The sequence below is a fragment of the Penicillium expansum genome, assembly GCF_000769745.1.
Source record: "Penicillium expansum strain MD-8 chromosome Unknown contig301, whole genome shotgun sequence".
NCBI lineage: Eukaryota > Fungi > Ascomycota > Eurotiomycetes > Eurotiales > Aspergillaceae > Penicillium > Penicillium expansum.
Window position 1 is genome coordinate 98,304 of NW_015971366.1, and position 19,587 is coordinate 117,890.

Consider the following 19,587-nt stretch of genomic DNA (forward strand, 5'->3'; position numbering starts at 1 on the left):
CTGTCTTACGTGTCTGGAGGACAAGTTGCCAATCGTCGCAAGCCAATCCGGCACGATGTCTTGGCAATTGTTAGTCTATCGTCCAGGGGTTAGTGGCTAACTAGTGGGTGTCCACTTGTACTATTCTTATCCATTACTTTGCTTATCAAAATCTTAGTTCGTTTTTGATAGATTGTTCAGAAACAAAAAGTATACAATATACTAATTACTGATACTAGGTATACCCCTTTATATGCAAAAAAAAACACCCCCTTTGTTAATTATAGTCATATCCTGCCTCTTCAAATAAGCTTCCCCGAACTTGTACTACTGCGGACAGCTCTAGAAGGAATTCATAAAGAATCACCACATTCGTCAGTACATGACCAAGAGTTGCGACTGGGGTATCCTTGATATCTTCTGAGCCCGCGGCTCCATCTTCGGATGGAGACTGTAGATCCGCGGGTGCAGGCGGAAACGGCGTGGTAAGGCGCTGACGAAGAGCCTCAGCGGCCACGGCTCGGGCGTTCGAGGATCCGCGCGAGTTAGGAGGAACAGAGGATCCATCCTGATCTCGACTAGAAAACATAGGCGGCGAATTGACCGAGTACGGAGATCGACCACGGGAAGCTAGGGTAGAGGCATCCGGTGAACCCGGGTGTGACAGACGCGAGCGATTCGTTGAGGATGCTGGATGCTCCGAAGGCTCTCGTGATCGGTCCGGCGTCTGTGGGCGATCATCCTGGTGCAAGAGTTCCCGTCGGGCAGCCACCAGTACATCGAAATCGGGAAGTTCACGTTGCCATTGTCGGACCTGGTTCACGAGTTGTTGGAGCGCCAATGTCAATGTCGGAGCAGCTGTGGCAGGCCAAGTTGGTGCTTGGTAGGCCCGACGAACGTGTTCAAATTCATCGCCGGTTTCTTCGGAGGATGGGGCCTCGTATTGGTTGGGATCAACCAACACCCACCCGTCCAAGGAGAAGAGATGTGAGGATGCCAGGCTCATAAACACGCCGGTTAATGCTAGATTGACGATGACACTGTTGGTAAAGAAAGATTCAAGGCATCCGAAAAGGGCCTGCACTATCGGATCGTCTTGCTGGAGTTGTAATGGTAGTGGTAGCGTCTCCTCGTCTTCCTCCATCGAAGAAACGGGCAGACACAGGCGGGATTCAAGCACACATGTCGCATCTGCAACATAGTTGTCATACGACTCATTCAGCGTGGGGTCATCGACGAGGGACGTTCCCATGGTCAAAAGTTGTTCTAGCTCGGCATTCAAGGCGCCAACGGGGCGCTGATTTGCAGGCTGAGTAGGAATAGTATGGATTAGGGCCCGGGCAAATAGATGGTGTCTTTGAAGAACGGTGTTTAAAAGGCGTAGTGTAGCTAACACCGTCTGGCAGTTCGATGACTGGAGTCCCAGTAGGGCCAGATCGCGAAGATTGAATAATGACGGTGATGGTTGAGCCGCTTCAGAGGCCAACGCAGCTAGCACATTCAGGGACTTCCGTCGGCTTGCAGACATGTCCATTTGCTCTTCGGGTTGAGGGGAAGACGCTAGCAAGAAATGTAAGATTCGATGAACCAATTCGCCTTGGTCGATCGACTCGAGAATGCGGCACATGTAGGTCAGCACCGCTGCTGTCGAGCCACCAGCTACATCTGATGATTCTAACAAGGAGGGGTACCTGTGAGAGTCAGTGATGAATCCATTCCAGAGGGACGAGTTTATACTCACAAAAGTTGCTCCAGAAACAGCACCTGGAAATGGTCTAGTAAGGTGTCGTTCACTTCAGCAGATTTGCAATGGTCAATTGTATCCTGCCAAAACAACAGATAGGACATGAATGCATCCATTGTTTGACCTAGGGTTGGCTGCAAAGAGGTCTCTTCTTTGGCATGATCAGATAAAATAACAATATGAGGGAGATTGTCGTCCTCGGCGGTAGAAGCAAACGACAAGCTTTGTTCGATCAGTATACTGTTCCACAACGATCGGAGAACCAAACTTACTGTCCCAGCTGACTGTAAAGTGCGCCCAGTCCAGTTGCCATGAGTGTAGCCAGGTCACTCTCGATCAGCCATTTCTCTAGATTTTTGGAGCGCGATGCGGTTTCAATCAGGTAAAGCAACCCCGTCCGAGCAAAGTCGCCAGCACGTCCTTCATGGTGAACATAGTCCACCAGCAAGTAGAACAGAGGGAACTCGTCCTTCCGCGTAGCTCCTGCAAACTCCGTCCCACTTGGGGTTTGGGAATCACTATCCTGGGCGACGGGTGTTACCCGAGGTACAAACCACGCGGGCAGGATACCAGGCTGCAGCCGAATATTGTTGGCAATACCAAATAGCAATTCAACGAGTCGGCCCTCGATCTCATCCGAGGTCTTCTCGGCACGGCGGACGAGATCCACCATCGCGCGGGCAAACAATCGGTTGTCCACAACTCCATCCACCTCCGCATCGATCAGCGTGTCGAAGAATACCGTGGCTGATCGGACGACTCCTTCGTCATGGAAGGAGAGGGCAAGCTTGGTCACTGTCACAAAAACCTGGGAAGATGCTGCATAGGCGACACAGGGGTGTGGTGCGGGCCCGCGGGCTTCCTCGCTCAGAATCGAGTTGAGTCGTTCGACGTACATTCGCGCGTGCGTAACCGATTGTTCTCCCGAAGGAGTATTTGTTGAGCGCCATATTTGCTATCAATTGGGTTAGTTGGTGGCCTTTCGGAAGCGGGCATAGTCGGTACCTGGAGGGCATTGCAGGCGCGTTTAAAGGCAGTCAACCGTTCCGTGGGCGAGGTGGCCTTGGAGGATTTGTTGGACAGCGCGCGCGAGCCGCCGATAAGACGAGACCACTGTATTGTATCAGTAGAGATTCATCGAGAAGTAAGGGGCACGTACAAAGTCCATTCTGTGAGGACAGCATGATCTCACAGGGTGAAGGTGACGGGGGGTCGAGGATGAGTGGAGACGGTGTTTATCGCGCTGATCGCCGCTTTACAGTTACAGACCATCAACTTCCAAGCATACTTCTACTACATATAACATTCAAGATCTATACAGTTACAGTCATGCACACTCAAGGTCCAACAAAGAAAGATGCCAGTCCAGGTCATGTTCGTTGAATAAAAAGACCGTGCGCGTATGGGGGCTCGAGTCATTCGAGCCCAAAAAAAACCTAAGCTATTCACAGATAAATGCGCTCCCAGATCTGCCTTCCCACTATTTAAACGCCTAAAAGAAAAAGAAAACCTCCATGAATTTATGCGCCTAATACCCGTCCCATCTAGCCGTCGTCAAATCATTTACGGGTCAACCTCAATCACTCTCATCCTTTGGTCGCCGCCCGCCACGCTTACGGCGACCCTCATTTTGATCGCTCCCGTCGTCTTCGTGTTTCCGGCTAGCGGGTTGATCAGGGACCTTAGCGATGATGTCGGCCAAGAAGTCAAGCACTTCATCCTTGGCGACAGCCTGTTTGAGATGCGAGGCTGTGACGCGCTTTGAGTTACGATCCTTTGCTTCTTGTGCCGCCTTGGTGACAAGTGAGATCATGAAGAGTTCAAGAGCCTTGGCTATAAGAAATTGACCGGTCAGTATCTCTTGCAAAGCATAGGGAATACGCGCGAAGAGAGACGCAAAGGGTGTACTTACACACAGCAATCGGTGTCACTTGAGCAACCTTGCCGACATCCTCATCGGCCTGCATGATGCGCTTGATGCGTGCCACTGGAAACTTGGTCTTTACTTCAATCCCCGCACTTGCAGGCGCCGGTGGAATCTCTTCCTCTATCTCCGGCGCAACGGCGGGGACTGGCGCCATTGCGATCGGCTCCGGAATTGGTTGGATTACTTCGGGCATAGGTTGAATTGCTTCGGGCATAGGTTCGGGGATGGGGGCGTGGTCGGACTGAGCAAGACGGCTTGAACGGCGGGCCATGTCCGAGTCTGGCTGATATGGCGGAACGTAATGCTGAGATACGCGACTTGGATTTGGGAGTTGATACGGTTGGTATGAGTTGAAGAAAGGCGATGGGTAAGATGTAATTGGACTTGTAGGCGCGTGTTGTTGGGGAGGAGGAAGAGATAGATCAGGAGAGCGAGGCCGATAATTGTCCTCTGTCATGATCAAAAAGAAAAAAAAATTAAAAAAATTATAGTGGAATCGCGAAAAAAAAGTAGGTGGCCCAAGCTCCCTGGAGAGGAGAATCCAACGATCCGACTCGGGCGCCGCTGTCCTTTTAAATTCCGTCGTCGTTTTTTTTGTAATGTTTTTACCGGGTTTGACTGTTTTGGTCTGTTTTTTTCCACGAAAACTAACATTTTTGACCCTTTTTCATCTTCTTCTCTTTGTTATTTCTCACTCTTCACCTTTTCAATTTTCGATTTTATGTATTTTCATTTTCTATTTGACTTTTTCCCCCTTGTTTAGTTTATATTCTCCCCCATCTACTCTTTGTCATACTCAAGTCCTCAATATATTGCATTGTCCATACATCGTAGGTAACCTCCTTTCTTCCCCCCCCCTCTACTCCCGTAGGCAACCGTAGAATACCAAATACCCGATGACGATAAATCCAAAAACGTCGAGTTGAAACAGATGAAACCATCAGAGTATCGCTGTTCTTCTGTGAACGCCCAAAATTACTTGATCTAATCTGAGGGTTCATATCTACTATGTACAATGCACCTTGTTTGTGTGCCCGACGTCATCTCTTAGTTCCCGTCGTCTCTTACTTCGCTCTGACATGTAACTTCGGCAAAATAGTTTTTCCGACCAAATTCAAGCATCAACCTCTACACTTCTTTACCGGACATTAAAGCAATGTCACTGAAGCTCTCTGTCTAGTCAGGGTCATCTAATATCTCCAGCCATCTCCAGCCATGGCGGTGGCGGATGTGCCCGGTCTCATGGACATTGCCAGGTATGGAGTATTTACATGCCGATCAAAAATTCATCATGATGCTAATGATCCTGCAGTACCCTGGCCCAAGAGGAGATCCCGTTCAAGCTACGATGTGCCATCTGCAATAAGCTGGCGGTGAACGCATTCCGTCTCCCCTGTTGTGACCAGTCTATCTGTGAGACCTGTATGTTGGAACCAATGTTTTGTACCTGTCGCAAAATAGTAGCTAATCTGATTTCTATTCTAGGCCAAGCTTCCCTCTCCGACACATGTCCCGTCTGCACACATACCCCCGTCTCTCCGGATCTCTGCAAACCAAACAAGGCTCTGCGGACCACTCTCAAGGCTTTCCTGCGCACCGAAGAGAAGAAACGGGAAAAAGACCGCCAATCTGCAGCGCCTCCAACACCATCCAATGTCACGCCTGTAGATACAAAAATACCTGTCCACGATGCAGCTCCCAATCAAAATGAGGCTGGGCTGGTGACAGCTGTGGAGGCCAAGACACCTGTCTCTCCGCATCCCACGGAACCTACAGAGTCAAAGCCGGAAGAGCCTGAACTAGACACGCCAGCACTGGACACAGTTGGAGAGAGCATTCCAGAGCCAAGTGTCCCAGATTCGGCAAATCAGCCAGCTCAGGTAATTTTCCACTGCTATCTCATACTCTAATCTTTCTAAACTGACTTTGTGTATAGCCCGAGGCGACTGGTGATCAACTCAACGGCACCGAAGCGGTCCTTGAGTCCATGACTGAAGATGCCGCAGTCAACGAAACCCCACTAAATGGAGAACCTGCTCCCCCTCCCGAGGAGGTTCCTGGGGAATCCGGTACCAACTCGATGACGCCAAACATGGCTGGAAACTTCCCCGCAATGGGCTGGAACGGAAACGGCATGAATCCCTTCATGGCCGGCATGTTCAATTACCCGAACACGATGGGTAAGTTTAATATTACCAAAACTTTTCCATTTCGACCTCGCTAATCTCTTTTCACAGGTATGCCCATGGGGATGGACCCGATGGCAAATCAGGGGATGTACGGAATGAACATGACTGGCATGGGCATGAACACTGGGATGAACTACAACGGGGGCATGTATGGATCGTTAGGATGGGACGCATCCCAACAGAACAACAATATGTGGCAAGGCGGCCAAAATAAATTCAATCCAAATGCTTTCGCAAATGGCACGGGTCCTCCTTATGGAGGAGCATTTGGCGGGTCTAATATGTCTGCTTACCCTTCTCATTCAGACTATCAGTCCGGTTACTATGGCGGTTATGGTCGTGGTGGGTATCGAGGTCGCGGCCGTGGCCAGTTTCATGGCTCCGGTCGAGGTGGCTTTGGACCCACGCAAGGTCATTACCGCCAGGGTGCTAACCCAGGCTACCCTAACCAGAACCAGAACCAAAGCATGGCTAATGGTCTCAACGGTACTCAAATGGACGCTCAAGGTAATGTCCAAACAATTGAGACTGCTCCAGAATCAGGTGAAACTAGACCTGATGTGCCGGGTAATTCAGACGATATCCCAACAGGGACCACAGACCTACCCCAAGGAATCCCCACCATTGACAGTCTTGATAATCCTGTACCAACCGGCCCCGGGTACGGTCATATGAGTAATGGGTATGGTCAATACAGGTATGGCCGATATGGGCAAGAGCGCGGGCCAGGCGTTGAAGGCGCTCCGGCTGCTCCGCGTGCCATGCGGGAGGGGCTACCCAACACCAGTGTGCTGCGACAACGTGGCTTCCAGATTCAGGGCCGGGCCAGTATCTCGTGGTAAGACCTTCCTCTTTTATCATTTCTTTTCTCTTGGCAATATAAATGCTAACTGCCAGTAGTGAACCCACTGAGGACAATCGCCCAAGGGCCACATCCAACGCTCCATCCCAACGTGCACAGTCTCGATCTCAATCTCCCTCACAGAATCCAGTTTCTCGTCCCCGTTCACCATCTGTTCATGGTACTGAAGATGACCGTGACAGTCGGCGTGGTGCAGAAACCAAACGCCTAGATCGGGTTGATGAGCTACAATCCAACGCCCGTCACTCCCGTTCTCCATCCCGCACATCATCTCGTCCGTCCTCGCGACGCCGACATCACGACAGTGATCGGGACCGAGATAGAAGAACCAACCACCGTTCACAACGTTCCCGTCGTCACCGCAGCCGTAGCCGCAGTTCCAGTCCAAACGGCGATGCCCGTCCCTCTGGCCGCTTAGAAAAGATCGCAGAGAAAGACGGATCAAATGGCAGGACGAAAGTGTCCTCCGAAGCCCCAGAGTCGCGCGATCTAGCAAGCCGAATCAGCAGCACCTACCGCTCCACAAAGGACAGAGGAAGCCGACGCGAAGACGACAGATCACGAGAACAAGACCGAGATCTCCGACGCCGAGATCGTGACCGAGACCGCGACCGCGACCGCGACCGCCGTGGCAGAGACCGGGATTCTGATCGCGAACGTCGCCGCGATGGCGACCGCGATAACCGCGATAAAGACAGGACTTCAGAGCGCGACCGAGACCGACCAAGGGAGCGTGATCGTGATCGAGATCGTGACCGTGACCGTGATCGCAAGCGTTCTCGCCGCGATCGATCCCCGTCTGCTGCCGCCGGCGACCACCCCCAAGCCCGTCGTGTGAAACGTGGGGATGAAGATCGTACCCGGGACACGAATGGAGGCTCAACTAAAAAGGCGGAGCCCGATAAAGATCCTTACACTCTCGAACGTGAAGCACGCAATAAGGAGCGCCTCGAGCGTGAGCAGCAGCACCGCGAAAAGGCCAAGTCTGGCCACCGCCGTGATAGTCGGCAGGACCGTGTGGTGGCGGGCCGTCGCATTAACTACAAGTATGAAGATGAACTCTGAGCTTGGAGTTTAGTTTCTTTCCCCTTCCGTACAAAATCATGGGACATGGCGTCAACGGTTGATTTTCCACTTTCTTGCATGTTGTTATTTTCCGTGAGCTGATATCTGAGCCTGCTCAACAGTAGATATGGGATTTGTGTAGGCTATATGAAATGGCTTCTTATGGATAGAGACAATGGAACTCTGAGTGATGAAAATGAAACTTCTACTCTATTCTTCTGCCTTGCTGCGATAATTCCTTGCTTGATAAAGAAAATAAAATGAAAAACAATGCTAGTCGCTAAAATGGTCACTATATATTCATGGCACACGGTAGTTTAAGGAACCATCACAACAATGGATACAATCCATCTTTGAGCCTAAGCTTACTCGAGGATTGATATAGTTCCAAAATTCACTTGCATAAATCCGTTAAAGCCAGCATAGAACCCGCGAGGACATGTATCGTTTTGACTATACCTAATATTGAGCTCGGTAAGCTGTTTGTATGATCGCTATATGATTTCCGTTGCGAAGACATCGTTCTAATAATGTCATTCTATTGTATTCATTTGCTCACTATGGTTTTTCTCGACAAGTCTTATTAGGAACTTGCTGTCTGTGATCTTTTACCTAGAGTAGGAGCCTCCAAAATCCATGATGGGATTGTCCTATCTACTGCTATAGGCGAGTAGGGTAGAGGACTAGCTACATGTACTCTTGCTATTAAATGAACATAATATCCATATTTTGATTTCAATGGGTAAATGTATTGACAGTTCCGCTAAAAAGAAACAAAAAAACTTATCCACACATCGCACCGCCTCATATACGTCAAACACCGTATGATTCCAATCCGGAGCATAGTCTCCCAACAATGAATGTACCTAGATAATATTTGACCAACCTAGCAGTCTCCCAGAGACCGAAATTAGGACCAAATTATTTAGCTCAGCTTGCTCTTCAATGCCTCAATCTCAGCAGTCAGTGTTTGCATTTGCTGTGCCTGAGTTGCAATCGTCTTCGTCTGTTCGGCGATCAGGTTCTTAATCTCTTCGATATCGTTCTTGGGGATGGAAGTGGTGGGCGAAGGGGTCTCGCTAGCGGGTAATGGGATAGTAGAGGACTAGGACAATTATTAGCTGATACAACCTGACAGATGGGCATGGGGAGCGGGGAACTTACAACCACAGTGGGTTGAGGCTTTGTCTCAACCTGCTTTGTCTCGGCCTCCTTGGGTCTCAACGGGCTGCTAACACGGGGCGAAGCAGACTCGGCAGGGATAGAGCGAGTGGGACGTTCAACCGGCTTGGGAACTTCCTCGAAGCTGGAGTCGTCATCGTCTGAGACGGTAGACTCCTCTTCTCCATCGGCAAACTTGTTCACCATGGCGGCCATTGAAGCACCCTGTTCCTTCATCGACGGGGCGGGGCGCGCAACGGGAGTAGGTTCAGAGACGGGCTCGGGGGCAACCTTTGGGGAAGCAGGCTCAGGGGTCTTGGGGGTCTCAGCGGCTTTAGGTGCCTCGGCGGGCTTAGGCGCAGGGGCATCAATAGAGCCAGTCGGCTTTTCCTTTACTCCTGACACCTCCTTGATGCCCTCGCCATCGAATAGGCTGGCCATAGAGATCTTGGGAGGAAGTGCCTCCTTGCCACCCAACCATTCGGACGAAGACATGGCGGGGGTCACTCCGGCGGCGGGTGGGTAGATATCGTCCTGGAAGTTCTCGGACCGGCGGGGGACGATGAATGAGACGGGTTCGATGTATTGATCGTTGACGGTCTTGTAGGCGCGAGCGACTTCGTTCTCATGCATGTTCACACCACGCTTGGGCATGAAAGCAACTCCTCGCTGGGGGTCGGCAGACTTGTGCTCCGAGAGGAACTCGAACTTGTCGTTCTCAAGTTCGAAGTATCGGATGTTGCCGTCACTGCTGGTTATCAGAAAGTGCGAAAACACAAGGGTTCAATCATGGATACTCACCCTCGTCCAGCCAAGTATAGCATGTTAGTTCCATCATCCCAGAAAGGCATGCACACGCCAGAAATGGAATCCAAGGTCTTGAAACCGTTGATGGGTTCCCGCACGGCACGGATATCCCAGAGCGCCAGCTGGCGGTCGCTCATCTTGGAGAAACCGGTAGTCGCAATGCGATCACGCTCTCCCAGCCACACAGCTCGGCTGTTCTTGGCACCCGTGTGGCCATTGGTCTCGTGAGCCGGACGTTCCTGTCGCACATCCCAGATGCGGAGCTTCTTGTCACGCGAGGTAGTGACCAACAAGGAGCCGTTGGCACTCCACGACTGCGACTGAACAATATCGCCAATGTTCAGCGTGAGCTTCGGTGCGCCAGCTTCAATATCCCAGATCTTCACGGTATAGTCGCCCGAGGCCGTGGCCAGCACGTTTTCTGCCGCGGGGTTGAAGAGCACGTGGCCAATCTTCCTGCAGGGAGGGGTAAGCATTAGGCGATAACGGTTCTGATCAAAGATTCGTACTTAGGGTGGCCACTCAGTTTGCCAATAGGCGCGAGATCCTTGATGTCGTCGGCATCGGCCTCAGGTCGAACGGTGAAGTTCTCCGGAACCCGCCAGAGGAAAACCTAAAATCGGTCAGTCGCAACGCTAATAGCTGTTGTTTGTCGCAATATACCTTGCCGTCATCGGATCCCGAGGCAATCAGGTCGTCATTGAAAGGGTTCCTGCAGGGTTTCAGTGGGTTGCGGCGCGGGCGTTGTATATTTGAATTCCTTACCAGTCGGTGTCCAAAACGACGGCAGTGTGGCCTCGGCACAATGGGATGCGCTCAGGGAGCTTGCCCCGTTCCTCAAGAGGGATAATCGCAAAAGCTCCGCCACCACCTGCTTCCCAATTGACCGCAATGTGTTTCGGGTTGACCTAGATGCACCGTAAGACCGGGTTCGCCAGTGAAACATTAGGAGTGATGCGGAAGGCAAAACACACACCTTAAGAAGGTTGGTATCCCAGGCGTTTCGGGAGACTCGAAGGTTATCAAAACATTGATCCTGCGAAAGTCAGAATAGGAGATCGGGGGGGGGGGGTNCTTTACCTTTCTCGTCGATCGCCCGAAGACGTGGCCTGTAACGGTCAGCGGGGAGGCGCATTTTGGATTATAGACGTAACTCACGATATTTGGAGGAACGAACAAAACGCCCGGACATGATTACCAAGTGTTCAAACGAAAATGTTGAGCAAACAAAAAAGTAGAGCAAGGAAAAGGAGTAGGTGAAAGAGACGTTGGAGAAGCTCAAGCAATGGGGCTACTGGGGCCCGCCGCTGTTTCGGGAATTCGAGTGGAGGCAAAGGCGCCCCACGAATTGCCAACTAATTTCGGAACAGCTTGAAAAGGAGTCAACAAAGAACAGGAAGAAGTATGCTATGCCATTGTACTATCTGATCTCTAGTGAGTTCTTCTTTCGTTTTGAACATTGAAGCCATTCATCCTTGATCTTGTGATGATCACGTGCGATATTCAAATACTGTTCTTTGGTAATACAAATACAACACAGTTGATGCCATTACCGGATCTGGATTAGCGTCATACACTTGCCTGAGTCAGCGATTCTTTGTTTACTTTGCACTTCGTCCCTCCAGAAACCAGTTTGCGCTCATTTGATACTCATACATCCAAGGTTACTGCCCAGACCATTCATTGGCATGTCCTCTACCTGCTGGTTTCATCTCAACTCGCTAACTTTGAATCCTAGCGGCCAACACAGACAGTGGCTGGACGTGAGCTCCTCCTTCTCGCCCGGATACTCTATTCGCCGGTGACCTGGCGGTCAACAAATCCCAATATGGAGGGTGAAAACATAGTGAATACCCCACTTTGAGTTTCTGTTACATTAGAGGGTATGGGCGCATAACTGACCATCTTCAGACTAGAACCAGGTCGTCCACTCGGACGCGCCTACCACAGGCCGGCCTACGTGAGGCCACCTCCGCGACAACCAACTCGCGCTCCGGCATCATGGCGCCAGGTACAATCGCAAACAAGGCTATAAGCATGTCGCGTATGGAAGACCCTGAACAGTTGGCGCAACATGAACTGACAGCGCCGGAAGCAACCCGCCCGAAAACCGAAAACCCAGAAACAAGGAGACCTGGATCTGTCACCCGACAGCCTAGTACAACGACCAAGGCGCATACCCGAGGAAACTCGTACTCATCTTCAACCATCTCCCGGCCGACCGCCCCTGCATCTCGCACAGCGAACAGCTCCTTTTCCTCAACCGTCGGCCCCGGCACGCGCCCAGCATCGGCAATGTCCCGGCATCAATCGTCCTTCAACGGCCGCAGACCCGTCGGCGCATCGATTCCGCGCGCAGCAAGCGCGTTGGATACCCATATGGAAGATGTCTCTCCCAGTGTGCTAGGAAAACGAAAGGGTATGCCACAATTTCCCTTATCTCCCAGTCGTATCCCTTTTTGCCCCGTTGGAACCGTATCCCCCGGAATGGATGAAGATTGGGATGGAGTTGGTGAATTGGCAGCGCTCTCTATGTCTGAGAAACCTGCCTCTTTTCCAAATCCTTCCAATCTAGCAACTGTCCCCGTGTTGCCCAGTACCCCGTTTCGGAATGCTTCCACCCCAAAGTCACCCGGATATGTGCAGTTCTCCTCGTCCTCTTCTTTATTTACCGCACCCCTCAGAACCCCATTACATTCCCAGCGGCGCATTGTCAAGAAATCCTCCCACCCCGCGTTTTTGACCAAAGGTTCTTCGATCAGAAGTTTTGACAATATCACAGGCCCGGAATGGGATCAAGCCTCTCGCGAAAAGAGCATGGAGGGATTGATGCAGACTTTCATGGCCCAGGTAAATCAACAAGGTCAAGCAAGCTCTGGTCTCAAGGAGACGGTTGATTTGTATAAGTCAAGAAGTAAGTTCAATCGAATAGGGCTATATTGAGACGAAACTAATCCTTTCGTCTAGTCAACGAGCTTGAAGCCTCTCGGGATGAGTTAAAAGAACTCAATATTACTCAGCGCGTGGAACTAGACTCGCTGCGAAACCAGTTCAGTATGGCAGAGCAGGCGCGTAAAGAGGATAAGCGAGAGCATGAAATCGCCATGGATGACCTTTACCAACGACAACGCATTGAATTGGACTCAGCCCAGCAACAAAGTAGGAGAGAAATTGCCACAATCACCGACCGACATCAAGAAGAGGTTCGCGATCTCAAACGACGATTCGATCGTGAGATTGAAGACGAGAAAGCAGCACGACTAAGCGCGCTCGGCAAGCTGACTTCCCAATCTGCACTTGATACGCAGAAGTCCCAAATTGAATTGGAAAGGAAGGACCGGGAAATTACGACATTGCATGATGGGCTACAGGACCTGAAAGCGGAACTCGATCGCGAACGAAGAACTGTCCACGAACTCAAACTCAACCTCGATGCCACAAGCAGCAACGGCGTTACGCTAGAGTCATCCATTCGTGCTCTTAAGGCACGCATTGAGTTCCTCGAAAGTGGACGGGAGGAACAGTCTAAATCCTTTGAGCGGTGCAACCAGCAGATGATGGACGCATTTGCCGAAACAGAAGCGACAAAGGAGAAGCTGCGCAGGGAAGAGACACTCCGACGCAAACTTCATAACCAAGTGCAAGAGCTCAAGGGCAACATCCGCGTGTTTTGCCGAGTCCGTCCCTCGCTCAATAGTGAACCTGCCTCCGACCTCACTCTCATGCAGTATCCTGATGAAAACGACGATGGAAAGGAGATTAATATTCTTGGCCCCGAAGAGAGGAGCAGCCTTGGAACAGTTAACCGGAAGAACAACACTTTCTCGTTTGATCGTGTGTTCAACCCATCTACTCAGAACGCCGAGGTGTTTGATGAGATTAGCCAACTTGTTCAGAGCGCCCTGGATGGCTACAATGTTTGCATTTTCTGTTATGGCCAAACTGGTAGTGGCAAGACGCACACAATGTCATCGGCCGACGGCATGATCCCTCGTGCGGTTCACCAAATTTACGAGACCGCACAAGGTCTGGAAGAGAAAGGTTGGCGGTACTCAATGGCCGGCAACTTCGTCGAAGTTTACAACGAAAACCTTAATGATCTCTTGGGCAACCCGGATGAATTGGATAAGAAGAAGCATGAGATTCGCCATGACATGCAGCGGGGCAAGACTGTTATCACTGACATTACAACTGTCAACTTGGACTCCCCCGAGATGGTTGAGTCGATTCTCAAGAATGCGGATGCCAACCGTTCGGTAGCAGCGACCAAGGCCAATGAGCGCTCCTCGCGGTCTCACTCTGTCTTCATTCTCAAGCTCACCGGCCAAAACCACATCACTGGCGAACGCAGCGAAGGCACGCTGAATCTCGTTGACTTGGCAGGAAGCGAACGTTTGAGCCACAGTGGGGCAACTGGCGAGCGTCTGAAAGAGACTCAAAACATCAACCGTAGTCTCAGCTCTCTGGGCGATGTGATTTCAGCTCTCGGTCAAGGCAAAGAGGGAGGTCACATCCCATACCGAAACAGCAAGGTATGCTCCTTTTACCCTGGTTTTTTTCTCCGGTTAGATACTAACTCGCTCTCCAGCTCACCTACCTGCTCCAATTCTCCTTGGGTGGAAACTCCAAGACTCTCATGTTCGTTATGGTTAGTCCTCTCCAGGCGCACATGTCGGAGACCTTGACCAGCTTGAAGTTCGCCACCAAAGTACACAACACCCACATTGGCACCGCAAAACGACAGGCGCGTGTTCGTGACGTCTGATTATGATGATACCTTTTCAATTCTTGAATATATTTTTGTTAGTTTTCTCTATGGGGGTAGGGGTCTTTAACGATCCTGTCCTCTACCCCGGTGTCTTGGTCGGGGGCTTTTGATGTTCTTTTTCCTTGGGCAAAGTCTTTGGAGATATTCGGTACCTGCCTTAGCGTGTGATTTACTGTATGGACAACATTACATTTGGTCTCATCAATGCACAGTAGCAGGCTCTCAACGGTTTTATCTGTTTGGTTTACATTGCGAGAGATATGCTAGTCTTCCTTTTCAATGAATTTACGGATATCCGATATGGTCTGTTCTCTTTTCTCAATCCAGGGGAAATGACCACATTCGCCGTAGGTAATCACTCGGGAATTTTGAATATCCTTTGCTGTCCGTTCCGCAATCCCTATCCCACAGATCATATCTTCGCGGCCGAATAGGATGAGTGTTTCTGCCTGTACATCACCAAGCCTCTCCACCATTTGCATTGGATTCCGCAATTCCTTGTCACATCGCCCCTGGGCTTGGTAGCACCAAACCGACAACTTGCGGTCTCCAATATCACGCAGTAGCTCTGGTACGTACTGCTTCGGATTGAAGAAGTACAAAGGCCACATTCCTCGCACTGACTCTGTAAATTCCTCGTCAGATCCAGTCTGTCGATCCTGCATCCTATCCCAAGCATCCTGGTATCGAGGATCTATGCGCGTTACTTCAAGCTTCAACAATCTCTTGTCCTGAAATCCCACTAGCTGGTGATCAAGGAGAATGAGCTTTTCAACACGACTAGGGTACATCTCTGCGTACCCTAGCGCAATCGCTCCGCCGTTTGAATGGCCCAGCAAAATCGGACATCGTTCCATATGCAGGTGCTGACGGAGATCCTCCAAGTCGGACGCGAAATCGGGCATACTGCTCATCTGGGATGTCAGTGGTCTGGATGATCCATCCGTTCCACGAGAATGGAAGAAGATGACAGTGTATCCAACGGTAGTTGCGGTACTGGCGAGATCTTCGGGTTTCCACAACGCTTGCAGTCCGTTTTGGAGATATCGAGATCCTAAGCCCCAGCCAGGGCATTGGATAACAATTAGATTGTGTGGATCTTCCTTTCCGGTGGATGGACGATGCACGACATATTCGAATATCAACTCTTTCGCAGGAACACCAAAGGTGTGGACTCCTGAGCAAATTACTTCCGACATTTGGGGACGAAATTTTGAGAAGCAGCATTAATATCCCATAGCTATGCTAGGTCGAACATACAATCAAAAGCAAAATTTATTTCATCCAGAGCAGCACCAACCTGTGACGTCATTTGGAATAGTGTGACTACGTTGTAAAAACAGAAGTGAAGGGGAATGAAGAGTGGAATTTCCAGCTAGAGTTGACTAAAATATCTGTCAGCCTTCTGCTTTACCTGTTGGGCCTTCTCTTGAATAACAGTGGCGTCCAAAGTCCCTTCCTCGCAGATATACGCATCTATGAACTCAGCCGGAACCCATTCGAAGTAGATATTCTTAACTTCGACTGTGTAGTTGGTGCTGTCTCGATCAGCCTCGATACCCTCAGCAAGAATCTTAATTCCTTTAATGCCGCCGTCAATCCAACACCCCACCAGCTCTTTCGGATCGTTCTCTTCGTGGCTATGATCGCTCTCGGCACCAGGCTCGGCTACCTTCTCTAGCTCACTGAGAACCAAGACTTTGGCGGCGGGACAAACATGTCTGGCACTCAGAACAGCTGGCAAAGAGCCAGTTTTATTGCTTACTGAGCCTGAATCCGAGATCCGGTCTGCTCCAAGCAGCACGAAATCCACTTCCTTGCTTGCGAGAGCAGCAGATGCATCAGTGTACACGGTTAGTTTAAGATGTCGATCGGGAGACGAGGAAAATCTTGACTGAAAGGCAGAGAGAATGGAGGACGCCATATTGACTCCTTCGCAAAGCGGACGAGATTCTAGTATCCTAAGCTCCAGATTAGGAATTGGAAGAGATGCGAAGGCCTCCAGGATGCTATATCGGATAGTAGAGCTCGCCGAGAGGGTGAGAATGACGAGAGAGGGCGTAGGCTTTGAGTTTGCTATAGACAGGAAGTTGGATTCAAGATAGGTCGCAAAGGAGCTTTTGATGCGCATGGGCATATCTTTGCGCTTGTCCAAATGGTGGTCGAGCAATGCCAACAAACGTTCCCACTTGACCTTGCTGTCGAGAATGTCGTGTACAATCTCTTCCATGTCGGCGAGCAATCCGAGAAATGCATTCAAGGTGGCTGCGCCCATGCTTTCTCGTCCATTTTTCCACAGATGCCATGCAGCCATGCGAGCAGTTTCCCACCACTTCGTGTTAATGTCCTCGTCCATCTGCTCAATAACATCCCGGAAAGCCCTCAGTGCAATCGAGGTCAGCTCGTGGGATCCACTCTGGTGATCTGCCTTCAGTTCTCCCAGGCCTACTATGAGTGCCTTACTAGCGCTCTCGTTCATGTCGCGTTCAAACCAGACTCGTCGCAGGCTTTCCTTTAGACGTGGTACGCCACCAAATTTCTCATCGTCTTGGATCGTGTCGGGACTGTACCAATCCCAACTTTCATGCTCCCAGTCGATTTGAATACCACCTTCACCACGGCCGCCTTCACGGGAGTCTTTGAGTCGGAATAAGAACGGAAAAATGCTCCACTTCCGACCGACAGAAGGATCACTGAAGGTGTATGGTTTTCCCTTCCGCCAAAGATCAATATCTCGTGGGGTGAGAGTAGTCTCCTCTTTCAACTCGCGCCATGCCGCTGTTTCTGGCGTTTCATGGCTCTCTATACTGCCTGATATGGGAGCGAGATGGTGCCTTGAAGAGTCAGTCAATCTGGGCGCGAACAGTTGATAGTAAAGCGGGGTTCTTAGATACATACTGATATGTGCTGACTTTCTCACTTCGTCGAAATAGAGCAACTTTGGTTTCTCCTGCATTAGAGCAGATGAATGAAGATACCACTGATCTCTGCTTGAACTCGGGGTTGCTCTGGTCCATCTTGATATTGTTGGAGGTACAAGACCTGGAGACAGGGAGGATAAAGATAAGCTCAAAGTTTCGGCCCCGGGGCATCTCCGCAACGCCGTCACCATAGCATCATCAGATTGACAATCGCCTGAACTCATTGATTAAAGCATTTTATACGGAATTTGCCTTATTTCTTTCTTGATTTTCTTGACATCCTTCAAGTTGGCATGACAAACTAATTCGCCTCCAAGTAGCGATGATGTCATCGCTGGTATATTCTACGAATATCAAACATTCAAGCGATTCAATGCTTCAAAATGCCCACTCTCACAGGGTCATGTATTTGCCGTAATATTGAATACGAGCTGAAGCTCGCTTCGATTGATGATGCGAGAACATCTCTCTGCCATTGTCGCAACTGCAAGGTATACGCTAAAAATTGAACGGGAAATGTCATTTGACTAAAGCTGAAATAACTGTACAGAAAGCCTTTGGAACTAATTATGGACTGACAGCTAAAGTCCCAAAGGATACATTTAATCTGACCAAAGGGATAGCAAAAGAACATGTTGCAGATAATGGGTCTGGAGCTGTGATTCATCGAGAATTTTGCCAAAATTGCGGTAGCTTCATCCTAGAATACGGGGTATGTCAACTTTATGCAATAGGTAGGGGGGTTTCTAACAAAGAGATTGGAAATTAGGACGCTGCCAAAGAGCATTTCCGTTACATCTGTATTGGATCCTTAGACAACCCGGAAGCATTACCCCCCAAGGGGGAGTTTTTCTGCAAGGCTCGGGCGAGCTGGATGCCAGAGATTCCGAGTGAGTATGCTGACCTCCTGGCTATCTTATTTTAACTCTGACAAATATACGTAGATGTATTCCACAAGCAGATGGTGAATGAGTAAGGAGTAACGGCATGGATGGCTGTTTGCTCGGTTTTTCAAATACCTCGCCTGTCTATATATGTGCATACATAGTCTCAATATACATATCATATACAATCCACAGTTACGCTTTTCACAACCATATCTGGTGTTAGCAATTTGTCTCGAATGGAGATCGCATTCAAGAAGTCGTTGCTGTCCACCCGGCGATATCCATCTTCCAACGTCTTCTCAATACCTGCCCGTAGGTGGCGCTCAGCCAATCGGCTCCTTGCTTCTAGCGGATCAGAGTCGACGAAGACGCGATAGTCAACAAGTCCAGCAAGTTCACACCAGCCGGGATTATCAAGAAGCAAATAATTGCCCTCGATGATAATAATCTCTGTATCCGGCGTGATAGAAATCCCGTTCTCGACGGGATCTTTCGCTTCGTGATCGAATGTCGGTGCATGAATGACATCTGCTGACGACCAGGTTCCAGAATAAGGAGTTGCTAGCGGTGTCTCGTCGGCCCAGGTGCGGAGCCGAGAGATAAAGGCTACAAAGCGGCTCACGTCGAACGTCCATGGAGCTCCACGACGGATATGTGCCTCTTTGGGGTTGGGTAGCTGATCCAAAGCTGCCCGAGAAAGATGGAAGCCATCCATAGAGAGCAGGGCAGCACGAGAGGTCGAGCTCTGATTCAACTGTTGCACTACTGCCTCGGCTGTGGTGGTCTTCCCTGAACCGGGGATGCCTGCGATGGCAACTAGGTAGCGTGATTTGGGGTGAGCGTCGGCCTGGTTGTGGATTGCATCCGCCAGCCGCCGGTACTCGGATTCCATCTGTAATCTGAGGTTAGCTTGGGTAATAAGAAGGCTTAGATTGGGGTTTTACCTTGAATCAATCACACATGGGTATATCTTATAGTGACGCAAACTGATGCCTCAACCACGGTTGGTGACAATCAACGAATCATGCTGCACCAGGAAGGTAAAGAGCAAGTTCAGTAGTTACCTGGGTATTCTTGAAATGGTCTGAGAAAAGTGCAGGGCCAGATTATGTATGTGTGTTGGGGGAGCGGGTATCGGGTCACAGTGTTCCGAACACAGTGGTTCTCGGTGTTGTGCCGCTGATGTGTACTTGTGCCGACTCGGAATTCCTCCTCTATTAGGAAATCTGATGTGTTATTTGGGGTAAGTCAATAAAAAGGGGGGTTGCGGGGGAGGG

General features: G+C 50.2%; 7 protein-coding genes across 7 annotated transcripts; 2 read left to right on the forward strand and 5 right to left on the reverse strand.

The window, feature by feature from the left end:
- Positions 1-256: 256 nt before the first annotated feature.
- PEX2_089300 (uncharacterized protein) lies at positions 257-2,891 on the reverse strand (the record flags this gene model as incomplete). The annotated part of the gene is made up of 5 exons (XM_016746200.1): positions 257-1,670; positions 1,721-1,945; positions 1,996-2,678; positions 2,729-2,836; positions 2,883-2,891. The coding sequence occupies 5 exons, from the start codon at positions 2,889-2,891 to the stop codon at positions 257-259; spliced, it is 2,439 nt and encodes an 812-aa protein (XP_016597196.1).
- Positions 2,892-3,299: 408 nt separating this feature from the next.
- On the reverse strand, positions 3,300-3,921 carry nctA (negative cofactor 2 transcription regulator complex subunit BUR6; the record flags this gene model as incomplete). Its single annotated transcript, XM_016746201.1, has 2 exons — positions 3,300-3,556; positions 3,636-3,921. 2 exons carry the CDS (start codon positions 3,919-3,921, stop codon positions 3,300-3,302), a joined length of 543 nt encoding a protein of 180 aa, XP_016597197.1.
- Positions 3,922-4,865: 944 nt separating this feature from the next.
- Positions 4,866-7,766, forward strand: PEX2_089320 (RING finger protein; the record flags this gene model as incomplete). Its single annotated transcript, XM_016746202.1, has 6 exons — positions 4,866-4,906; positions 4,963-5,072; positions 5,136-5,530; positions 5,587-5,830; positions 5,888-6,677; positions 6,740-7,766. The coding sequence occupies 6 exons, from the start codon at positions 4,866-4,868 to the stop codon at positions 7,764-7,766; spliced, it is 2,607 nt and encodes an 868-aa protein (XP_016597198.1).
- A 925-nt stretch (positions 7,767-8,691) lies between these two features.
- PEX2_089330 (coronin) lies at positions 8,692-10,926 on the reverse strand (the record flags this gene model as incomplete). Its single annotated transcript, XM_016746203.1, has 9 exons — positions 8,692-8,871; positions 8,931-9,675; positions 9,729-10,190; positions 10,244-10,347; positions 10,398-10,446; positions 10,500-10,642; positions 10,711-10,770; positions 10,815-10,843; positions 10,893-10,926. 9 exons carry the CDS (start codon positions 10,924-10,926, stop codon positions 8,692-8,694), a joined length of 1,806 nt encoding a protein of 601 aa, XP_016597199.1.
- A 636-nt stretch (positions 10,927-11,562) lies between these two features.
- Positions 11,563-14,499, forward strand: PEX2_089340 (putative kinesin family protein (KlpA); the record flags this gene model as incomplete). Its single annotated transcript, XM_016746204.1, has 4 exons — positions 11,563-11,580; positions 11,646-12,648; positions 12,702-14,266; positions 14,323-14,499. 4 exons carry the CDS (start codon positions 11,563-11,565, stop codon positions 14,497-14,499), a joined length of 2,763 nt encoding a protein of 920 aa, XP_016597200.1.
- A 266-nt stretch (positions 14,500-14,765) lies between these two features.
- PEX2_089350 (translation initiation factor eIF-2B subunit family protein) lies at positions 14,766-17,519 on the reverse strand (the record flags this gene model as incomplete). Its single annotated transcript, XM_016746205.1, has 4 exons — positions 14,766-15,677; positions 15,764-15,802; positions 15,917-17,336; positions 17,401-17,519. The coding sequence occupies 4 exons, from the start codon at positions 17,517-17,519 to the stop codon at positions 14,766-14,768; spliced, it is 2,490 nt and encodes an 829-aa protein (XP_016597201.1).
- A 966-nt stretch (positions 17,520-18,485) lies between these two features.
- On the reverse strand, positions 18,486-19,202 carry PEX2_089360 (phosphoribulokinase/uridine kinase family protein; the record flags this gene model as incomplete). Its single annotated transcript, XM_016746206.1, has 1 exon — positions 18,486-19,202. One exon carries the CDS (start codon positions 19,200-19,202, stop codon positions 18,486-18,488), a length of 717 nt encoding a protein of 238 aa, XP_016597202.1.
- Between the last annotated feature and the right edge of the window lie 385 nt (positions 19,203-19,587).